This window comes from Aquarana catesbeiana, linkage group LG03, assembly GCF_042186555.1.
Source record: "Aquarana catesbeiana isolate 2022-GZ linkage group LG03, ASM4218655v1, whole genome shotgun sequence".
NCBI classification, from domain to species: Eukaryota; Metazoa; Chordata; class Amphibia; order Anura; family Ranidae; genus Aquarana; species Aquarana catesbeiana.
The window spans coordinates 165978128-166001575 of NC_133326.1; the positions used below are offsets into that span (position 1 = coordinate 165978128).

A 23448-nucleotide genomic window follows, 5' to 3' on the forward strand; every position below is an offset into this window, starting at 1 on the left:
ACACTAACAAAGAGTTTCTGGGGAGATCTCTAAACCTAAGCCTCAATGGCCCCAGGCTTAGATTTCCCATGAAGCTCCACTAGCCTCCCCTGCAATTCCACAGTCCAATGAATGTACTAGTATTGACCACAGAGGTGGTCTCATTGTGTTGAAATGGAATGAAATGTTTTGCTTGATAAGGGCTCCACATCAAGATGAATGTTTGTTGCTCATGACCTCCATGAAAATAGTGAAGATATCAGTAAACTTAATCATAGCATGTAAAATATATTTAGCAGCTAATAAAATAACCCAGCCTCCTTGCCATTACATTTTATCTTGTAGAATGTTAAAAAAAAAAAAATTAGCTATGTCTGCTCTTGTGTTGATTTCACTGACCTATAAGCAATAAGTAAATATTTAAGCTCCATTCACTGGCTAGTGGTTGTAATGTATCCTGGTTTTCCATCACTGTATGTAGTTCATCTACATTCCTTAAAGTCTTCTTAACCAGCTGTTCAAAACAAATAATTATCCTCAATGCAAGAAGACATCAGGTCTTCTCATGATGAAGCTCTTTAAGAGTGTATCTTAACCACTTGACCTCTGGAAGGTTTTACTCCCTTTACGACAGGCCATTTTTTTCTATTTAGCACTTTAACTGGCTATTGCATGGTCATGCAACACTGTGCACAAATTAAAAATGTATATCATTTACACAAATAGAGCTTTCTTTTGGTGGTATTTGTTTACCACTGTTTTTTTTTTTTTTGTTGGATAAATGAAAAAAGACCAGAATTTTTGAAATTTTTGTTATAAAACGTATCAAATAAAATCACATTTCTTCATAAATTTAGGTCAAAATGTATTCTTATTTATGTCTTTGGTAGAAAAAAAAATCCCAATAGGTATATATTAATTGGTTTGTGTGAAAGTTATAGCGTCCACAAACTATGCCATATACCGTATATACTCGAGTATAAGTCAATCCGAGTATAAGTCGAGGCCCTAATTTACCACAAAAAAAATGGGAAAAACTTATTGACTCGAGTATAAAACTAGGGTGGGAAATGCAGCAGCTACCGGTAAATTTCCAACAGCATGTCCCTTAACATAAAATTTGCCCATGGACACATTTTATATTAAGGGACACTCTGATGGGCAAATTGTATGTTAAGGGGCACCCTGATGGGCACATTTTATATTAGGGGCACTCTGATGGGCACAACAAAACGTGCCCCCTAATGTAAAAACTGCCCATCAAAGTGCCCCTTAATACAAAATGTGCCCATCAGTGTTGCTCTTAAAATAAAATATGCCCATCAGAGTGCCCCTTAACATAAAATAAGGGTCATGCTGATAGGTACCTTTTATGTTAAGGGGCACTCTGATGGGCACATTTTATTTTAAGGGGCACCCTGATGGGTATATTTTTAATGTGCATGCTCATGGGTACATTTTATGTTAAAGGGCACTCTGATGGGCACAACAAAATGTGTCCATCAGTGTGCCCCTTAAGAAAATATGCCCATCAGTGTGCACATTAAAAATATACCCATCAGCGTTCCCCTTAAAATAAAATTTGTCCATCAACGTGCCCCTTAGCATAAAAAAAGTGCCCATCAGCGTGACCTTTAACAAAATAAAATATGCCCAGCCATTAGTGATTACTAGTTGGCCCACATACCTTGAATGCAGGAGGGGTGGATTGCGGAAGCTGCACGAGCCTAAGCCGGCACCCGGGAACCGTGAGTAGCAGGGGGGCGGGGCGCGCATGGGACGTCACACCCCTACTCGCAGCCAGTGAGTGCGAGCTGAGTGCGAGCTCATCTTCGTCTGCGGTGAGGAGCAGGGGGCGGGCGCACGCATGCAGCGTCACTGGTTGCTGGGGAAACCCGCAGTCCCAGCAAACTAGTGACGGCATCGGCGAACCCAGAGGCACAACCCCGCCCCCTTTTTTCCTCCATTACTTGGATTTTTAGTTAAATGACTCGAGCATAAGTCGAAGTGGCTTTTTTCAGGCCAAAAAATGGGCTGAAAAATTCGACTTGTACTCGAGTATATACGGTATATTTGAAAATTGATCGTTCCTGATGTACTGTACATCTCATTTCTTAAGGAACTTAAAATGCCACAAGTACAAATACCCCATTGACCCATTTTTGCAAAGTAGACAGTCTGAGGTATTTAGTAAGAGGCATGTGAGTTTTTTGAAGTTTTATTTTGTTTTGTCACAATTGTATAGAAATTGAAGAAATTAAAAACAATTTAGGATTTAGTCACAATTTTTTTTTACATACTGTTACCAGTGCAGTACAGCATTGGAGTAGTTCAGTGTCACCAAAGTGACACTGTACTACTCTTGGGGGGGGGGGGAGTCAAGTATTTTTTTTTAGACTGTTATTGCTAATACAATGTTGATTATTGTATAAGCAATAGTTTTAGCTGTCATGAATGGGTTAACATTCATGAACAGCTTGCTTTTGGTTGTGATCTGTGATTGGCTACATCTAATCATATGGTACAGGTAGTTCACAGTTTGTAAATCACATATCACAACTGTAAGCAACTGTTTATGAATAGATAACCAGTACCCAGTTACTTGTAATTGTAATACGCTGTGTCTGGTGGACACAGCAGTCACAGCAGCATGCCCCTAACCCAGAACATGCTGGATGATGTACCTGATCTAGCCTGCCTGTGCTGCCCACACGCAGTAAATGCGGGTGGTTCAGAAGCAGTTAATGTCCACCATGTGTCATTCCCAAATACATCAGGTGAAACACAACTCCCAGAACTGGAAACAAGAGAAAGCCTTGTTAAATGTGTTTTTTTTTCACAACAGAGTTATCCCATTAACATAATCATAATATCACCTTAGGCTAGATTTTATACACATAACAAGATGGCTATTCAAGAAAAATAAAGCCTCTCCTTTGTATAAAGAGCACATAAAGGTTACAATAAACAGCTGTATCAGAGGAAATACATCTTTTCACATAATAAAAAATATATATAGATAATTTAGTAGTATATTTTACCAAATTTATATGACTCAGTGAGCTCGATTTACTAAAACTGGAGAGTGCAAATTCTGGTGTAGTTCTGCATGATAGCCAATCAGCTTCTAACTTTAGCTTGTTCAAATAAGCTTTGACGGAAAAACCTGGAAGCTGATTGGTTTCTATACAGAGCTGCACCAGATTTTTGCACTCTGCAGTTTTAATAAATCAACCCCATTGTGTTGGTGAAGCTAAATAAATATATACTGTAGGTCACACTTGATGTTTGCACTCTACTGGCAGTAGCATGAGCACAGCTTTTTCCGTGAAAAAAACGACATTACAGTGTAATATATTTTTAATAATAATATTTTGCATTTATTATTTGCATACTTCGATAGTCCTACCACCAGTATATGCAAGAGTATAACACTTTGATGGTCACAGATATACAAGTGCACTACAGCTAATATCTAGCTATCCAGGGTAAGAGGATGCTTGTTTAAATGTGCATGACTGTTCTCTAATGGGAGTTTCCTGTTGGAAGCGAGAGTTTATCACTTGAGGGTTTCTCATCTGTGCGTTTTATTGTTTTCTAGATTCTAACTTCAGTTCCAATAAGACTTTCAATATTTTTACTGGTACAAGTTTCTCCCCACAGATATTCTGTGATCAGTTGGTACAGCAACTCATTATTACACTGGTATCTTTGAGTAATCTAAACCTGCTGCCTGACAATATAAATTGGCCTGGAGATGTAAAGATCACTGAATTATTTTCTCATCTTAACACCTGCTGGCTGTTGGTATTTTTTCCTATTTTTTTCCATATTTGTTTTTATCTAGTATATGAGTAAAGACAGACCACATGGCTCAAGAATGAATAAAGCTTATTTAAAATGTTTCCTGTGGCCATAACAGGATACAACCAAAAAGGACTAGTTAACATTCTTCATATATTACCGGCATTTTATGCACAGTGATATGTAAATCAAAATGGATCACATTTAAATATTTTACTCTATCCTTCTATGATTTTCAAATATTGGGGTCGATTTGCTATAGGCTGTTCACTTCGCAAAGTGGATGTTCACATTGCAAAGGATATGTTCACTTATTATTATTATACAGGATTTATATAGCGCTGACAGTTTGCGCAATGCTTTACAACATTAGGGATTAGCTTACTAAATATGGTAAATATGTGTTCACTTTAAATAAACACATGCAAAGGAAACTAAAATCTTGCACATGATTGGATGATTGAAGTAAACACAACTTCACCTGATTCACTAGGCTAAATGAGCGCACACTTCAAGTTAGCATATACTTTGCAAAGTAACCATGCTCCATTCCTATATTATTAGTAAATCAATCCCATTGCATTCCATGCTCCTACTACAATCTTCAGTTCTTCTTACAGTTTAGATTCTTGGCTGATATAAGTGTCTGCAGACACTTGCAAATACAGAACTTTGTATTCGCTAGGGAGATGCTCCATCTAAAATAATAGTAAATTTATAGGCTCTGCCTTCTTTTCCCATTCCATCAGCATCAGCTTTCATTTGACTTTTTACCTATCCACTCATTATTTAGCATCTGCTGATTAAATGTGAATGCTTATAATTATGAATAAACCATAAAAGAGGGCCAGCACAGCAGATATTTCTCAATCTTTAAAGTGAATCCATCAGCAAAAGTCCAAAAGTGAAAGTCCTACCTAGGAGAAATAGAACAAGGTCTGTTCTGTTGCCTTTTGTTTCACTTTGTTGCTATGAACTTGAATTCACTGACCTCTGGGTTCATCTCTGTTAACCTGCCTGCAAACTGTCCAGTAAAAGAACTTTTGGGAAAATTAACACATCTCTTAAGTTTGATAACACAGTGATCTACATATTCACAGCAACAGTAGTTTCATAGCTTTACCCTCTTTTTTGAGGAATGGCATGGTGGATTTTGCATTATATTTAAGTCACTTTTTAAAATGTAGTAACAAACTATCTATGCATTGAACATAAAAATATTAAAATAGTACATTCCATGAAATTGCACCTGTGCCCAGGTTATGGACATTAAATGAATTACATATTATTTTCAGGTAGTAAAATGGCTTTAAAGTGGTTGCACTTTTACATATACGTACTACTGAAGTGACTATCTTAAGGTGATATACAGAGATTAAACAAATCTTCCTACATATGTTACATCTGTTTATCTGCAGGTCTTCTCTACAGCCTTCTAAAACACTCAGATAAAGGCTATTTCTCAGCAGTAAAAGGCAGGGGGTGGGGATGTGACATCACACACAATGCACAACTAGAGCACAGAGCTTAGTGAAATCTGAAAACCAAGTGGAGGCAATGGACACACCCCCTTTACACTGAATCATAGGGAAATATACACAGCTGAGGCCGTCAGGTAAGCTGCTGTGTGCTGTGGAGGGTGGGGGGTAAGCTATGTCCTGCAATGCTGTTGTGTCAGCATAGACTATTATCAGTGACTCATACAGATAGCAGGAGAGAGAAATCACACTTGGTGCTTTGTTTCACACAGGATTTATTAGGTGTATATACAGTGTACACATGAACACTTCAAGAGAAGACGTGCGATAAAGGCAATGAAACAGAGGCAAGGTTTGGCAGACAAGTGTCAATTGGTTGTGACAACAAGGACCATAAGCAAAAGGAACGTTTATAGGAATATTGAACCCCTGAGGCTCCACAACCAGACATCTCTCATGAAATAGGGAGGGGGAGTGCCCCTCAGTGCATGAGGAAAGTATAAAAGTGGGGAAGGGAGGGGGGATAGGGAGGCAAGGTTGGGTATAGGTAGAGGGAGAACGGTCGAGGAGGGACAAAAGAGGTGAGAGAACTTTCCTAAGTGGGGGAGAAAAGGAGGAGGAGCAGTCAGTAGTGGAAAGCCATCCCGTGTGGAGCACAAGCTAAGCCTATCGATAGCAGACTGCAGGAATGATCACACAGAGAGTAGGGTACCATCTATATTCAGATGATCATTGTAGGTTATCCATGGGTGACACTTGGTGATTTGAACTGAGGCTAGTAAACACTATAAAAGGCTCTGCTTTGCTTATTTTTCATGTTAGAGTCTATACAATGTTTTGGTTTTTCATCAAAGAACTATTAAATTTAATTGTAGAACAATGTAACCTTTATGCCACTAATCCAAATTCCAGTTATGATAACCCCTTTCAGAATAAATTGGCCTGACTCTAATCATTTTGGTCCACACACTCAATCTACCACATGTTTATATTCTTCAGTCATGCCCAGGATTCAATAACAAATCATAATGAATTTTTTTGCATTTTAGTAATAATTGTTTGTGCCCTCTCAGAAGTGAACCAGCATATACTCCACAAAATTAGGCTGCTCATCATTTTCCTAAAAAAAAAAAAAATAGAAGTTAATACATCCCAGAAAAATGTCTGTATTGATTTGTCCCTCACCCACTCACTTCAAAGGCAGGCTTCGTTCTCAGTCCAGCTGGTCAATGCTGTTAGCTGGCTGCATGAGGTTAAAAAGAATTCCACCACCATTCTATAATAGCATAAAAACACCACTTCCTCCTTGTGCAGAAAAGCATACAAATGTATTGATAAAAAGTAATCAAATGCACTCATATGTCAGATTCATCAGGCGTAACACTTAGAGAAATCCCCAATGTTGGTTTCTCATTAAGGGCCGACTCCACCTAGATCATATGTTGATCCAACCACTAGGTTCTTTCAACCAAATGCATTTTAAAGGATAAAAAACCTTCTTCATCAGGGATAGCAATCCTGTTTTAAAGGGCTTGTAAACCCTCAAGGTTTTTCATCTTAATGCATTCTATGCATTAAGGATAAAACCTCCTGTGCTGCAGCTGCCCCCCAGAGTCCCCCTTTTATTTACCCAAACCCGGTCTTTACAGCTCCAGCCGGTGTCTCCGGTCCTGATTGGATAGATTGATAGCAGTGCAGCCATTGGCTCCCGTTGCTGTCAATCAAATCCAATGACGCAGGGATCATGGCCGAGTCCTGCTGTCTGTGTGTGCCCGCACGAGTGCTCCGAGGGGGAGCGGCTCTCCAACGGGGCACTGGGGAACAGGAGGAGCCAGGAGCACCGCTGAGGGACCCCAGAAGAGGAGGATCGGGGCCACTCTGTGCAAAACCAACTGCACAGAGGAGGTAAGTATAACATGTTTGTTTTTTTTAACCTTTAATTACCCTTTAAGTCCTCAGACTATGGGTGTGTGAGTTGCATTGCAGTGTATGATTACTAGCAGCTGGAGGACCTGGTACTGCAGGAGTGTGAGTATGAATTACAGTTTAAACTGTAGTGGAGCAGCATTAACAGTATCTTTTATATTGGGGGATTATAGAGGGGTTATCTATGACTAGATGATGAAGCCCTATCTAGTAACTCAAAGTTTAAGATACTAGTTCAAAAACATGTTCATCTATTTATTTCAATTGGCCGGCTGCAATTCATATATCATTTTTAAATTTGCAGGAAGACCTTTCTATATTATCAAGAAATCATAACAGCCCTAATTTACAAGGAGGTGCCTGCTCCTGAAAGGCATCAATCTAATGCAGTCAGTAGGCTTCTTGAAAGACACTTCCCAAGTGTTATCCCTTCAGCTCAAGCAGACAGGGTAACCTCCAAAAATGCCATATATGCAGAGATGGATCCAAAGATGGAATAAGTCAAGGCATACATTACTATTGTCCCTACAGTCCTTTACAACCTGGCTACTGCATAAATGACTGCTTCTGTCACTACCACTACTCACTATACTATTAGTCTTAGGTGTTAGATTGCACAGAATATACAGCCTGTACCAGTGTTTCCAGTGTTGCTGATCATAGCCAATGCCAGCGTTCCCAGTGTTGCTGATCATAGCCAGTGTTAGTGTTTCCAGTGTTGATGACTGCCACCAGAGCCAGTGTTTTCAGTGTTGCATTTATAAATACACACATTTGAACTTCTTTCTTTTTGACACTTTATTAATCTGTGATAGATTAATAAAGGGTTGTATTTGTTATGCCACACAGAGGCACCGTGTGATATAACAAATGTATAAAACAAACATATGTCACACAGAAGCTTATCACTGTATTACAAGATAAAATGTCAGGTACATAATAATTTAAAACATTAAAAAAGTCTCACAAAAGTGGTATCCCCACACTTAGATGGAGTAGAATGTGCGTTGCTATGTGTAAAAAAAAATATCTTATTAAAAAGTAGCTCAGTGGGGTAAAATACATTTTCATTTTTTTTCTCCTTTCTCCAAAAACTTGTGGCAAAAATTCAATCTTCAAAATATTAATCATATCTCTTAGCAAATACCTGGGGAAGTCTACTTTTTTGCAGGTGTTTCCACTGTCCTAGCACTTTAGAGTCTCCAAAAATGTGATGGGTAGTTATGAAATCAAATGTGTAATCTATGCCCCTTGAGAGCCTGAAAGGGCTACTTGGATTTTGAGCTCCTCTATTTCACTAGGTAGCAAAAAAGTATCACATACTGTATGTTTTATCTCAATGCTCAGAAGGAGTAGCAGAATGTGTTTTGGGGTGTAATTGTAGATGCTATGCTATGTGTGAGACATAATGTCATGATCAGGGGTCAGGCTTGTAAACCTGTAGCTATAACAGTAAAGACGCTCCCATTGACCAGCAGGATGAGTACACAAGCAGGCTACCCTGGTGTTGGATCTAAGTACTAACCGGTATTCACACAAGCTCCTGTTGGTGGAGATGGGTGTTGCCGCGGTTCTCAGGATCACCCCATCATGAGGTGAGCAGGCTGGGGTCCAGTTGCAGATATAGCAGGTGGGGATCAAGTAGAAGCATAGCCAGTTAACAAGCCAAAGGTCGGTAACAAGTGGTTGCAGGTTGGGATCAAGCAGGGGCACAGTCGAGGAACAAGCCAAAGGTCAATAATGAATGGTAGTGGAGATAAGGACAGCTGCAGGTATGCAAAGTGCAAGATATCGGCTGGAGGTAGCATAGTCATCTGGCAAACAACATGTGCAGAGACATGGCTTAAATTAGGAAGGATGAGCAAAGAATTCAAGGTTCACCAGAAACAAGAGGCAAGGCGAGATTGTCCTAAGGGGTCAGACAGGGAGCTGTCCAGAATCTCAGATGGCACAGCAAAAAGAGCCACAACTAGACACACAGAGATCACATCCGAGCCCTGGCACATAAATTGTTAAAATGACAATGTTTTGAAAAAAACATGGATGATAGCATGAACCAATTGAAGGTATAAATCTTTGTGCAACACCAAGGGTAAAGATGTTAGGTTGGCATTGTGTGTGGTTCGCACTGGCGCTTCCCCTTTCCTATTTATAGCTGCCTCAAAGGAATGTCCATCCAGGTGTGAATAGACTACCTAATTTTGATCTGAGGAGTTAGGCCTCCAATGTTGGTGTCTGTACTTTTACAAAGCAGCTACTTTGTCTCCATAGCATAAGGGTCTGTATGCTCCTAGGCATGTTTACTACATAAACCAAAATGCTTTGTTTGTGTCTGTGCCATTTATTTTGTGTTTTGTGTCTTCAAAACTGGTGAATACAATATTTTGGAAAACAGCAACCAACACTTTTAGCCTGCTCCCCCTCATCTCCCTTACTATTGACCCATTAATATAATATGTGACCTCACCAAACAGTAGTAAGGTTCAATACATGCAAGGGGGAAGGACCACAGCCAGTGACCACAGGAGCTGTGAGCAAAATTGATACATGTATCTTAACCCTTAGACAGAGGCAACATGAGATATTTTAAACTCTTGCTGAGAGGAGATTTAGGCACTTTTTGACTAGTGTCTCAGTTGAAATAAATTTACTGTAAAGGTGTCTGCTTTGAAACAAGTAGCTAAATCTGTTACCAATGAGCAATAAATATGTCTGGCTAAGGAGGGCTACAGTGGGTAGTGATAAAAAATGCTTCCAACTATCACAAGGTAAACGGTAAAATGTATTATCACTCAGACATGTTATGGCTTGCTCCGGTCAATACCAGTTTTCATTGGCAAGGGCATAAGTTGATAAATGCACTTGCAGTATCAAATTGTCAGTCATGTTCCCAAGAAAAGGGGGGGAACCCATGCTTGCCAAAAATAAGCACACCTCCCCACCCATTTTTCTAGGGGAGACATCAATTCATCTATGACTAGCATTAATGTGGAATGGCTGGGAGAATAAGTTAATGCAATGATATTCATTCTCTAAAGTAGATTCATATAATCATTCTCTTAATTAGATTTTTAATGAACTGTTACTTGGACTATCATTAAACTCCAAAATAATGATTTCCGCTTTACCAACGCTGCCTCAAAGTGTTAAATATCAAGTTTGTTTGCTAACTCTTTTTACAAAACACAAAAAAATAGAAATTTGCTCCGTTTTGCTCTTGGTTTGAGTGTTTTCTATTGGGTGAACACACGCTGGTCATTACTATCTAGTCGACTTGCTCATAATTCCCATTGCTGTCAACGGTTGTTAACAAAAAAAAAACCCAGTATATTAGCTTTACTTCTCATATTGAATAAGGATCAGTGTGGCGCTAGCCTGATGTTTTATTTATAACACCTGTTGTGCTGTTTCCTTCAGTTTTGCAGCTGGGAGACTTTGATAACAAAGCACAAGCACTTTATATAAAGTCTGACTTCCAGGAGAACAGAGCTTAACAAGGGTAATACATAACTGGTGCCACTAACCCATTTACAAACATTCTTCATACAGCTGATAAGCCTTATATGGGAAATAACTAAGTGAAATGGCTTTGAATAGAATGGTAAGACCCCTGTATTTAGAACAATTTAGACAATCATATAAATATAAAGCATTTTGTGGCATTGTTCATGTATGCACAGGAAATATATCCTAGTGATCTGTTTGCATATACCATTATGTAGATTCAAATACATCTAGAGAACATGTGTGCATTCCTTTTGGTCAAGGTTCCTTTAACAAATAAACTTTTCTATGACTCCCATGGCAACAATGATATACACAGCAGAATATCAATAACCTTTTCTTATTATAGCACACTGGTTACATGCCCTCCTTGATAGGGGGGTTTCTGTTTTATAACACTTATAGAAGATCACCAGTAACATTCACTAGAACTGCAACAGTTAGGACCCAAGTAACTATACACAGATGACAACAGAAGTTGCAGGTAGCGCTCCATAAACTCAGCTGGCGGTGGCTTCACACATTCTCCCAAAATCGATCTATTACATCACCAACCTGTACAAAAAGTAGCTTTGATGTATAAGGAGTAGCATCACACATGGAAAATAGAATTGATTGTACCTTAGCAGCCTACAGCAGCTTATATCATTTCACAAGTATTCTTGGACATCAAGCTTTTCTGACAGATGATAGTGTTACAAGATTTCCAATCTCAGGTCCTTATATGTGACTGATAGCAGGAAGCTTTTCTTTAAGAAAACACGTAAAGTGGAATTGCAGTTTATGGGACTGGAAGAGCTCTTGCGATAATGTGTAAGTGTGCACAGCATACTTGCATTTTATAGCAGAATTGCTGATTAATTTACTGTTTTCCAGCTCTTTTAACTGCTGTTAATCTCTTCTAGTCTTTCTTCCCCATCTAGCATGTTCCCTCATCAGCCACTGGATAACTACTGATGATCTAACTCCTGTGAATGCCTACTGGAGTTACTTTACCTAGCCACCTAACTCAGTTTTTAGCATCTTACAGATATTGTGAAATCACATACAGAACCGCATATACACAGCAGAAGTGTATAAAAAAATAATACATGAAAGAGGAAGGTGTTTTTTTTTTTTTTTGCAAAAGAGACTTGAAAATTTGTTTTTAACAAATTATTCCAGCTTCTAGCATTTTTTTTAATCTGTGACACCTGTGTCATGGGATTTTTTATATATGTGTATATATATATATATATATATATATATATATATATATATATATATATATATATATATGTGTGTGTGTGTGTGTGTGTGTGTGTGTGTGTGTGTGTGTGTGTGTGTATACTGTATATCATTGGTTTAGAAATGTATGCAGTGTAAAAAAAATCATGTTTATTTTAATTAATCCATGGCTCCAGTACTAAACCTTAGGCAAAGTGTATACCATCACAATGCAACAACGATAGCATTTCAAATCCAAAAATGTCCAACAAACTGTCTTTTTTTTATTAAAGATAAAAAAATATGCACTGAATTCTACACACCAGAATCAAAGGATTCAGTTATTTATACCCTAAGACATTTAGCAGATTGACATGAAAGATATATTAAAAACAGATGTAGCTCTTCAGCTATTATGTCTAAGAAAGGTCTCAGATATCACTGTGAATGTAAAAACTGGACTGGTAACGGTTTTCAAATCTCCAAGAGCATGCATCTGATATGGAGAAATGCACATATCACACTTGTAAACAAGCCCCCATTTTCACAGGAAGACATCTGTGAATGTACAGGCTCACCACAAAATTTTTCTGTGAAAGTGCTAATAGGCCTTGTGAGAATGTTTTTATAACCACCCATCTGTCACTTTTTAACAGGCTTGATTGGCAAGCACTTGTAACAAGTGACATCTGTTCTCACTTATTGATATGTAGATTTATGATAATGGATATGAACAATAAGACAAAAAACACCTTAGGTGAAGTAAATGCCAACCCTAAAAAAATAATAATTTTTAATTAATAAATCTCACTGTTTAATAAGAAAAAAAAATTAAAATATGTGTATATGCCAAAAGATAAATGTATTAAATATAAGCAAAATGTTATTTTAGTACCTAATTCTAAAGTAATTAAATGAGGTAAACAATATAAATACAGTTTCATTTAGACATAGAATGGAAAAAATAGTCTTTAATAGCATGTTACTAAGAACTGTGATGTGTAATAACCAGAAATAAACATAGAAAACAAATTAAATGTATTTATGCTTGCCTGCTAATAGTCATTTAATAAAATAAAACCCTGTATTTGTTGTCTACAGTTTTTCAAACAACCTGTAAAAGAAAATTTCCCTCGTATGAAAAAAAAAAATGGCTATTTGCAAATAAAGCAGATTGGAAATTTTGCTATATGTATGTAGACAGATTAGAGGCATATCCTAAGGGAGATGAATGGACCTAATTTTCTTTTTTTTGTGTGTGTACTTGAATAGATTAGTAATACACAAGGCCATAATGTATAATAATATAATAATGACAAATTGTTGGATGCCCTTGTCAAGAAATAACTCCTGCACACATTGCAATCAGTGCATTCCTACATCCCATCTATCCACAATCTGAAACAGGGACGACCTAGTTGTACAAGTCATTGATACAGCAAAACATGGGTGTAACTATAATAGGGCGTACACACGGTCGGACTTTGTTCGGACATTCCGACAACAAAATCCTAGGATTTTTTCCGACGGATGTTGGCTCAAACTTGTCTTGCATACACACGGTCACATAAAGTTGTCGGAAAATCCGATCGTTCTAAACGCGGTGACGTAAAACATGTACATCGGGACTATAAACGGGGCAGTGGCCAATAGCTTTCATCTCTTTATTTACTCTGAGCATGCGTGGCACTTTGTCCGTCGGATTTGTGTACACACGATCGGAATTTCCGACAACGGATTTTGTTGTCGGAAAATTTTATCTCCTGCTCTCCAACTTTGTGTGTCGGAAAATCCGATGGAAAATGTCCGATGGAGCCCACACACGGTCGGAATTTCCGACAACACGCTCCGATCGGACATTTTCCATTGGAAAATCCGACCGTGTGTACGGGGCATTAGAGTGCACGTGACTAAATAGATGGGGTTTAACAAGAGTGACTAAAACAAAAAGAGCATGATAACATGTTAACAATATGCGGAAAAATGTGTCAATCACAAACATTTCAGTTCATTTTAGCTTTTCAATAACATAATACATTTTTACTAACCTCCACCAACAAAACAATTCTACCACTTTAATTTTACATGAGACTACTTTGGATTTAAAGGACATTCCGCCCTGTGACAGGATACTGCTAAAACCTGCTTCCACGTTACAAAAGATTCTCAATGACCACCAGTATATTACAATAAGCTGTTAAAGACTGCTGCCATGTTATATGAACTGGTGGAATTTTAAATACTATGAGTAAATGTGAAGAATAAAAAATAGAACACAACTTGCCTACTCAATATAATGTTCCTCCAGATGTCGCTGCTTCGTACAGTGTCCCTTTTGAAGTTGTCCATCAGTACAATATTGAATGTCTGCATTGGTACAGTGAGTCCCAAGTAGTTTAATCCACATGCATTTGTCTGAAGTTACCCTCCAACATTATGTGCCTCCAGAAGTTATCCCTTTTCGTACAATATGCCTCTTGTCTGTAGCCATACTCAAGGAAGAGCTCCCCTTATAGCACCGACCCCCCCAAGCTAAAATGGTAAAGTTTCTGAACTGTAGGAAAGACTACTTTCTCCTCCAGTGAAATCTTGATGACTTTAAAAGCTAAAATCATAGTTGGCAGCTAAACATTTGGGGGGAATATGGGGCAACTTAGGAAGGTGCAGGATGTCAGGATTTCAATATAGCATCAGGGATGTCACACGGAAGTTAGATCAAGTGAATGTGAGAGTAATGAATGCAATTTACAACTCTAACAAATGACTTGACAGGCAGATGATCATAATTGTGATCTTTTGCCACTCTTTGAATATGTCCTTACGTATCTCATATTAGTCATATGATTAAAAGTAATATCATTCTAAAAATTTACACTATTTGCAGTTTTAGTTGCCTTTTTATTTTTTGGCAGCTTTTCAGCCGCCGCACGCCGATGTACGAATGGCACGAGTGCACAAAAGGGCGTACCCGTATGTCCCTTCATAATCCCGGGCCAGCGGGTGCGTGCCCACCGCATGCCGTGAGAGCATGCCCGCGGTTCCCACAGACTCAATGTCTGCCGATGGCCCACGATCGCGGCAAGGACAAGGTATTTCCCTGTTCTTAGTAGTGACATGATAGGGATCTACTGCTCCCTGTCATCAGGAGCAGCGATCTTTGTCATGTCCTAGGTAGCCCATCCCCCCTACAGTTAGAACATGCTGAGGGAACACATTTAACCCCTTGATCTCCCTTCCCTGCCAGTGACATTTACACAGTAATCAGTGGCTATTTTTAGCTCTGATCGCTGTCAATGGTCCCAAAATAGTGTCAAAAGTGTCAGATCTGTCCACTACATGTCGCAGTCCCAATAAAAATTGCAGATCACTGCCATTACTAATAAAAAAAAATAATAATAAAAATGACATAAATCTATCCCTTATTATGTAGACGCTATAACTTTTGCGCAAGCCAATCAATATACACGTGTGATTTTTTTTTACCAAAAATATGTAGAAGAATACATATCGGCCTAAACTAAGAAAAAAAAAATTTTTTTATTTTTTTTTACTTTTTGGGGATATTTATTATAGCAAAAAGTAAAAAAATTTGCATTTTTTTCAAAATTGTCAGTCTTTTTTTGTTTATAGCACCACAAAAAAAAAAACGCGGAGGTGATCAAATACTACCAAAAGAAATCTCTATTTGTGGAGAAAAAAGGACGTCAATTTTGTTTGGGTACAACGTCGCACGACCGCGCAATTGTCAGTTAATGCAACGCAGTGCTGAATCGCAAAAAATGCTCTGGTCATTAATGGGGGTGAAATCTTCCGGGGCTGAAGTGGTTACACATTTTTTAAATACATTTTTGTATCTTACCCTGTTTATTTCAAAATGAATTGAGGACCTTGCTTGTTTTACAGCGATAAGCCCTTACATTTACTGCATGAGGCATGACAATTGTATAAAAAAAGCTAGATAATTATTTTCATAAAATTGTCCCTGAAGGTCTCTTTTGTCTCTCTCACACAGGCATGAATGCTTTGCAATTACAGAATTTGGCTACTTTAGCAGCTGCAGCAGCCGCAGCCCAAACCTCAGCTACCACCACCAATGCAAACCCTCTTTCCACAACGACTAGCGCACTGGGAGCGCTAACAAGCCCGGGTGAGAAGTATACTTTATTTGTCACATGGAACATTCTACCAGGATGTTCACAGAAACATTAATGTCACCAAATTTTTTTCTTTAGTAATAACCATGGGCATAATCATGAGGTTCTTTAATTCACCAAATGCATTGTAATAGTCTGCATTTCTCACTGTTTCAGTGATGTTGTGGTTTTATTAGACTGGGTCGCACATATTATGCAGTTGGTGGTTATCTTTCTATTTGAAATTGCTGGAAATTTTCCCACTGCCTCTGTGTCAGGAACTATTTGCATTCAAGAACCTTTTTTGCATGTATAAGGTCTTTTTTTAGATATTTTTATCATCAAAGTTTATGAACCAGTATCATTTCACACTCCATTTTGCATATTTTCATTTAATTGTACTAGCTCTGTCTTAATGGCAAGTCTTCACAAGCCTTTTTCACAAAAATCAGGTGTGTACATTAGGCACATTAAGGTGTGTTTGTAGCAAAAATTTTCTTTTTTAGTTTTGAATAGAGTGTGAAAGAGTTTGAGTCTTTGAAATATTAGTCCAGCTTTACAGAAAATCTGTAAAATTGACCTAACACTGGACCACCTTCTCACCCCCCACTCCCCAGTTCCATATGTACTTACCTCTCATGATTCTGAGCTGTGAAAGCTCACGCAAGATGCACCCCCCCCCCCAGTGTGAAGATTTGAAATTCACTCTGCTTTCTCTCCTCTCCGCCCAATGCTGCCATTATGGACCAGACGGGTTCAAACTGGTCAGCACCATCAAATGATTATTGGCGCTGATCAATCAGAATCTGTCTGGTCTATACTTGCAGTGCTGGACAGAGACGGGGAGAAAGGAGTGGGGATTTCAAATCCCCAGACTGGTGGAGCAGCTTGCGTAAGCCCTGACAGCTAAGGTTCAGGGAAGGTAAGTTCAGCAGGGTCAGGGGGTGGGTGGGGAGCAAATTTTCGTAAAGGTGAACTAACCCTTTAAGTGTTGTTTTGCTGTCTGTGCACATTAGGAATATTCCCCTTCTTGGTTTGTCCTGGAGATCCTTGTTTCCTGGACAAAAGATAATGTGGAATTATGTATTTGAATGTTGATATCAATATGGGAGATGAGTGAAAATCATTTAATGGGGGCATCTGTTCCAGAGAGCAATCTCTTCTCCCTTTGGAGACATTTGTACTCATTAGCCATTGTGTCTCCAGGACAGAAAGTTTGGGGAAACATCCCCAATGGAACACAGAGACCTACTCTATAAAAAAAAGGTGTGGAGGAGAGGTAAAATTTCCCTGTAGTGTTATTGACTTCACGGATATTCTAGAAAAGCTGATCTTCTTGCTAAAAAGAAAGGGCTAAGGGATTAGTCCAAAATTTTCAATAGTATTACTTCCCATCCATCTCTTTAGATGTGTAGCCCACTTTGTAAGTATTTCTTCAAAGATAAAACTTCTAGTTTCTTAAACCAAATGAAATCTCTTTGAATGCCCAGCTAAGTTGGTGCCAGGCTCAATGCAAGATGAAATTTGGGAGAGGGGATTTTTATCAAATCCAGTTTATAAACTGAACAATACTGCCACCAAAATCAATTTTCTTGTCAATTACAGATTATTTTCACCAATAAATCTGTGTTATTGAAAACTTTATTTTAAACACTAGGAGTTTCAGATGCTCTAATGCTATAGTAACGGCAAATGAAATTCAAAAATAGTTCAGTGTTCACTTACCTCCAACAAAATGATTGTTCCTGCCAGGTGGACAGATATTAGTACAGAAGAGGGTATGAATTGACATCTCATTCTTAACTTGGCCTGTAGAAATTCTGTGGAAGTAGAAAGTACAGTAAGAAGGGGGCAGTATCTAATAGTAAATAAATAATAGATACAGTACTTACAGCCACCCTCTGTTGCACTGTAATAGTATAACAGCACTAGCATATTTACTGCAGCTAGGCTTCATACCCTATCTTCATTGTATGTTATTGATGTGTTGCTTGTGCAAGTTATAATGTGGTCTTGGCTCACTTTAACAGGAAGTTAAGTTGAAGCTGAGAATTCATCAATAGCAGTTATAAGCTCACTTTTGGATAACAAAGTAACGTTTCTCGAATACGGGGGCCTTTGTTGGAAAAAAGGTGTAACTTTGGCCTCTGCAGATATGTATTTCTTTGAGAGAATATACCATACACCTCACTGCAACTCTTTTTCTATTAAAAAAAAGTTCTATTTTAACAGAGCTTCTGTCATAATAAAAGCTTAGTGTCGATATCAAAAGCATTCTCTGGGCCGATTCGTGCAGGTTTCGCTATATCTTTGTTCAGCTTCCTTTTGTATTATCCTGGGTTTTCAGCAACATCCTTTGAAAATAGCTTGTGTATTGAGTGCATTTTCTTTACCACTGTAACAAACATCAATTTAAAAGGTGGTCACACTTAGTGATTGAAGTGTTCAATAGCTAATGCCATTCAATTGTATGTTCTTCATATAGTGAAACCAGTTTATTCATATGTGTGCAGTATGAATAGACACCTTTAAATAATGTTAATATGCAAATTATGCAGTTAGAGGTTTATATAAAAGCATTATATAGTTGCAGGACACGGTGTTTCTTTTTCAAATCTGTGATCATTGCCATTAGCTTTCCCATTCTCATATTTATTGTCCGATGCCAGTATTTTTAGTGAATGCAGCAGAAATATATGAAATAGAACAAAATGTTTGATGGAAAAAGGATCAGATTTTCAACACATTTCTGGACAGCAGTATTATTCCAGCCAACTTTATTTTTCCCTTACATACATGTTCAAGGTCCATAAATAATGCATTTCTTGCCACCTAAATACCACTTCTCCTTGCATAAAATAATGCTTTGATTCCCATCTAGTTTTAGGATTTTTTGTTATATGGATACAGTACATAATACACTAAAACATTCACAAGCCATTCAATCACTTTTCTTTTTTATGCAGCAATTACAATACTTCAAAGCAGACCTAGAAAATGTTTCTCCCGCTTAAAAAAAAACACACTTGTTAAAAAAAAAAGAAATGAAGTATTTGGAGAAAAAAAAAAAGGAAAACATATTCACCTTATGCCTGGCTTTCAGCATGTTTGAAAGGGCAAGAGTGACATCACTCAGTCTTTTTATGGGATCTTGGGAAAGTTGAGGATCCCAAATCACATGGGAATGAACTTCTGCACTGTCCTACTGGGGTGAGAGTTGAGTACAAATTGGGTGAAAGGCTAATAAATATACAGACCTTGCTTTTTTTCGTGTAAATTATGTTTTACATTTCTGGCTATTTAAGATGGGATTTTTTAATTCTCAAACAAACAAGGTGCTGCTGGACTGCACTTCTTCAGGTTGGGTACAAGTGTATACTTTATTGGCACCCATTCACAGCTAACAACTCACCAGTACCGAGGTACAGACTGAAAGATGGAGGTAGACTGTGCAGGAGCAATACTTTGCAGGCTCTTGTGAAAAAAAAAAAAATGGCTCACTAAGTAGAGATAAAGGAAGTTTTTTCTTCACTTGATGAGGCCTTTGCATCACATAGTAATTGGATTTGGGACCTTTTAAGACTGTTACACAGGAGATTTTAAATGTAATTTAAATAATTTGCTACCAACTCTTTGGCAGCAACATATTACAGTTACAACTAAGGGCTACTATGTATGTATTTCAAGGCCTCAGTCACATGGGCATAAAGAACAGGAATTTGCTTTGCATTAATAAAGATTTCCAAATGCTTTGGAAAGTAAATGCCTGTTCTTTATTTGAATAATGAAAGGTTTAGTACACATGATGCATGCACATCTTGGGACATCAGATGAGGAGAGAGTTTTTAACTTGGAGGTCACTCAAAAAGTGTGTGTGTGTATTTACTATTCACTTTTTTGGGGAATAAATAGGGGCACTATGTACCCCTTACTCATTCAAGTGAGGAGGATATCTGGGTGCCCCCTTGCCTGCAGACCCCCACAACCTTTGGGCCTGGTCCGCATTAACATGACAAGGTACCTTCCACGTGTCGAGGGATTTAAGGATAGGAATCTGGTATTAAGAATGCAATCTTCAAAGGTTCCCCACTGTAGCTATTGTAAAACCAATCTAGGATTTCTCAATTTTCCACTGTTTTCCTAGTAGGGCAAATTCAATGAGAAAAATGTAGAATTCAGAAGTGATAGAGAAACTAATATTTTTTAAGTAGATTAGCAGGTGTAGAATAATTCTCTGAAAATTTAAAAAAATATGGCATCTATCCAAAGCTTTAATAAACAGATGTGAGAGGACCCAGATTAGCAAATCTACAAAATTTGGCCAAATTTTTATGGTTCATTCAGGACAATGGTATGCAGGACAAAAAGCAGTGTTTAACATGGTGCAGTATAAAATACAATCACTGGGGTTGAGAATGTTCACACAATGAATTGTATGCAAATTCACTTCAGTTATTATTTTATGAGAAAAACAAATATCTGTTTACTTATTTCATCTGCACATGATTGGATAATTGAAGTGAATATTCACACAAATTTAATGTGTGAACATTCTCATCTCTGTTAGTAAATCAGCCTCAATGTGTGACATCTTCAGCCATTATAAATGTGAATCATCCAGGAATGATTTAACAATGAGAGTTTTTTGGCCCGTTGTGGGACAGTTATCAGACATTTACTTCTGAAATAGTCTGATTTGCCATGGTAATTTGACACTTAAAGTAGAACTTTAAGTCCTGCTAGATCACTTCAGGTTGGCCCCTTTTGCAGATTTAGCTATGTAAAACATTAAAAATAATGCAATAGAAGGGGAATTGGGACTTTAAATGAGGCGCACTAGTCGCCTCCATCCCAAAATCGGCTATATATAACAGGGAGTTTGGGACTTTAAATGAAGTGATTTGAAATGCGGAGGATTAAAATTGTAATTTTATTAGTATTAGTAAGTATATAGTAAAAGAATTTCATGTGTATATACAGGCATACATATATAATTGACACAAAAATATAGGCATATTAGGTAGAAAGATACAAGCAGTAGAATACATAATTACACTGGATAGATCATGGTCAGAGTAATGTTAGTATAAAATAACATATAGCCTATAGGTGCCAGGGATGGCATATCCGGTAACTGATGATAAAATTGCATAGCAAAATAATATAGTCATGATATTAATAAATTAATGACATCAAGGTAATAATGGATAGAGTTCTGGCATCAATTGTAGCTCGACGCGTTTCGTGGATGATTTTGTCCACTCATCAGGAGCTGATGCATAGTAATCCTGTAGGATATATACATATAGTCAACCTCAATCCGTATAGAGAGGAATAAAACAAAAAATGCTGGAAAAATTTGGCCAGACAAGCACTTACCAACCCTGACACTGAGCATGGCGCATGGCAGATGGCATGGAGTGGGCCAGGGACAACAAACCCCGTGGCGGGAGCTGAGGCAGCATGTGATGTATGGATGACATCAGGTAATAAAATGACAATGTATGGGTAGTGAAAAGATCTCCATGTGGCAGCAATGATAAAACATGGATTGTCAGAGAGTAGAAATACCTGAGGATAAATGTTAAAAAATATATATAGTATATCAGTATTCGTTCAAAACAGAGTAGGTTATATTGAGTATTATATAGTATAATATAGTATATGAAGAATACTGATGAGTAATACAATAGAAGTCATATAATAAAATCTGGTAAGGGAATGATTGTGACAATAATGATGGGGCATAGCTTGTCAGAAAAGGATATCTGGGACTGAATATTGGAAGTGGTGTATAATTAATATTAATTAGAATAGAGCAAATTACGTTGAGAAATAATATAAATAATGTACCCAGAGATACCCGTGTTGGGAAAGTGCTTGTAGATAATGCAGTGAAGGTTGTATAATAAACAGGGGATCTGATTGAAAAAATGAATAGTGGAAGATCTGGATATGTGTGGGTTAATGGGTAGGGGGAATATGAAGAATTGTGTAGAAAACTAGTACAAGAAACAAGGTGTAGGGTGCAACAGAGTGGAAAACGTGACAGTGAAGGTGAGCGTAGACATGAAAGGGTTTACCTGATGTTGAATATCATTTTTCTACACAATTCTTCATATTCCCCCTACCCATTAACCCACACATATCCAGATCTTTCACTATTCATTTTTTCAATCAGATCCCCTGTTTATTATACAACCTTCACTGCATTATCTATGAGCACTTTCCTAACACGGGTATCTCTGGGTACATTATTTATATTATTTCTCAACGTAATTTGCTCTATTCTAATTAATATTAATTATACACCACTTCCAATATTCAGTCCCAGATATCCTTTTCTGACAAGCTATGCCCCATCATTATTGTCACAATCATTCCCTTACCAGATCTCCTTTATTATATGACTTCTATTGTATTACTCATCAGTATTCTTCATATACAAGTACCTTTGTATACATTATTTATACTATATAATACTCAATATAACCTGCTCTGTTTTGAACGAATACTGATATACTATATATATTTTTTAACATTTATCCTCAGGTATTTCTACTCTCTGACAATCCATGTTTTATCATTGCTGCCACATAGAGATCTTTTCACTACCCATACATTGTCATTTTATTACCTGATGTCATCCATACATCACATGCTGCCTCAGCTCCCGCCACGGGGTTTGTTGTCCCTGGCCCACTCCATGCCATCTGCCATGCGCCACGCTCAGTGTCAGGGTTGGTAAGTGCTTGTCTGGCCAAATTTTTCCAGCATTTTTTGTTTTATTCCTCTCTATACGGATTGAGGTTGACTATACGTATATATCCTACAGGAATACTATGCATCAGCTCCTGATGAGTGGACAAAATCATCCACGAAACGCGTCGAGCTACAATTGATGCCAGAACTCTATCCATTATTACCTTGATGTCATTAATTTATTAATATCATGACTATATTATTTTGCTATGCAATTTTATCATCAGTTACCGGATATGCCATCCCTGGCACCTATAGGCTATATGTTATTTTATACTAACATTACTCTGACCATTTTTAATCCTCCGCATTTCAAATCGCTTCATTTAAAGTCCCAAACTCCCTGTTATATAAACATTAAAAATAAGTGCCTATTCCAGTGATGGCACCCCAGATGCTCATGCACTCTGCAGTGTAGTAGAGCATCATGGGAAATGTAGTTCCAGAACATCTGGGGTGCCAAGGTTCGCCATCACTGGCCTATACTGTTTAAAATCCAGTAATACACTGCCTCACCCAGCTATGCACATGCTCAGTTACTCTCCATTTTTATGCACTGCAGAATTTGTAGAGGCCATCTGTTGACAGCCTTAAACCAGAATTAAGCCCTCCTGTCCCTTACAGCCAACAAAGCTGCTTCTGTTTGATCTGCAACT

The 23448-nt window shown here is 37.8% G+C and overlaps 1 protein-coding gene across 27 annotated transcripts in view; it reads left to right on the plus strand.

The window, feature by feature from the left end:
* CELF2 (CUGBP Elav-like family member 2) overlaps positions 1 to 23448 on the plus strand; it is a 785403-nt gene that overhangs the window by 694432 nt on the left and 67523 nt on the right. For all 27 annotated transcript variants that reach the window (XM_073619453.1, XM_073619451.1, XM_073619452.1 and 24 more), the window contains one exon: positions 15910 to 16044. In XM_073619453.1, coding sequence (XP_073475554.1) covers positions 15910 to 16044 — 135 coding nt within the window. The remainder of the gene's footprint in view (positions 1 to 15909; positions 16045 to 23448) is intronic.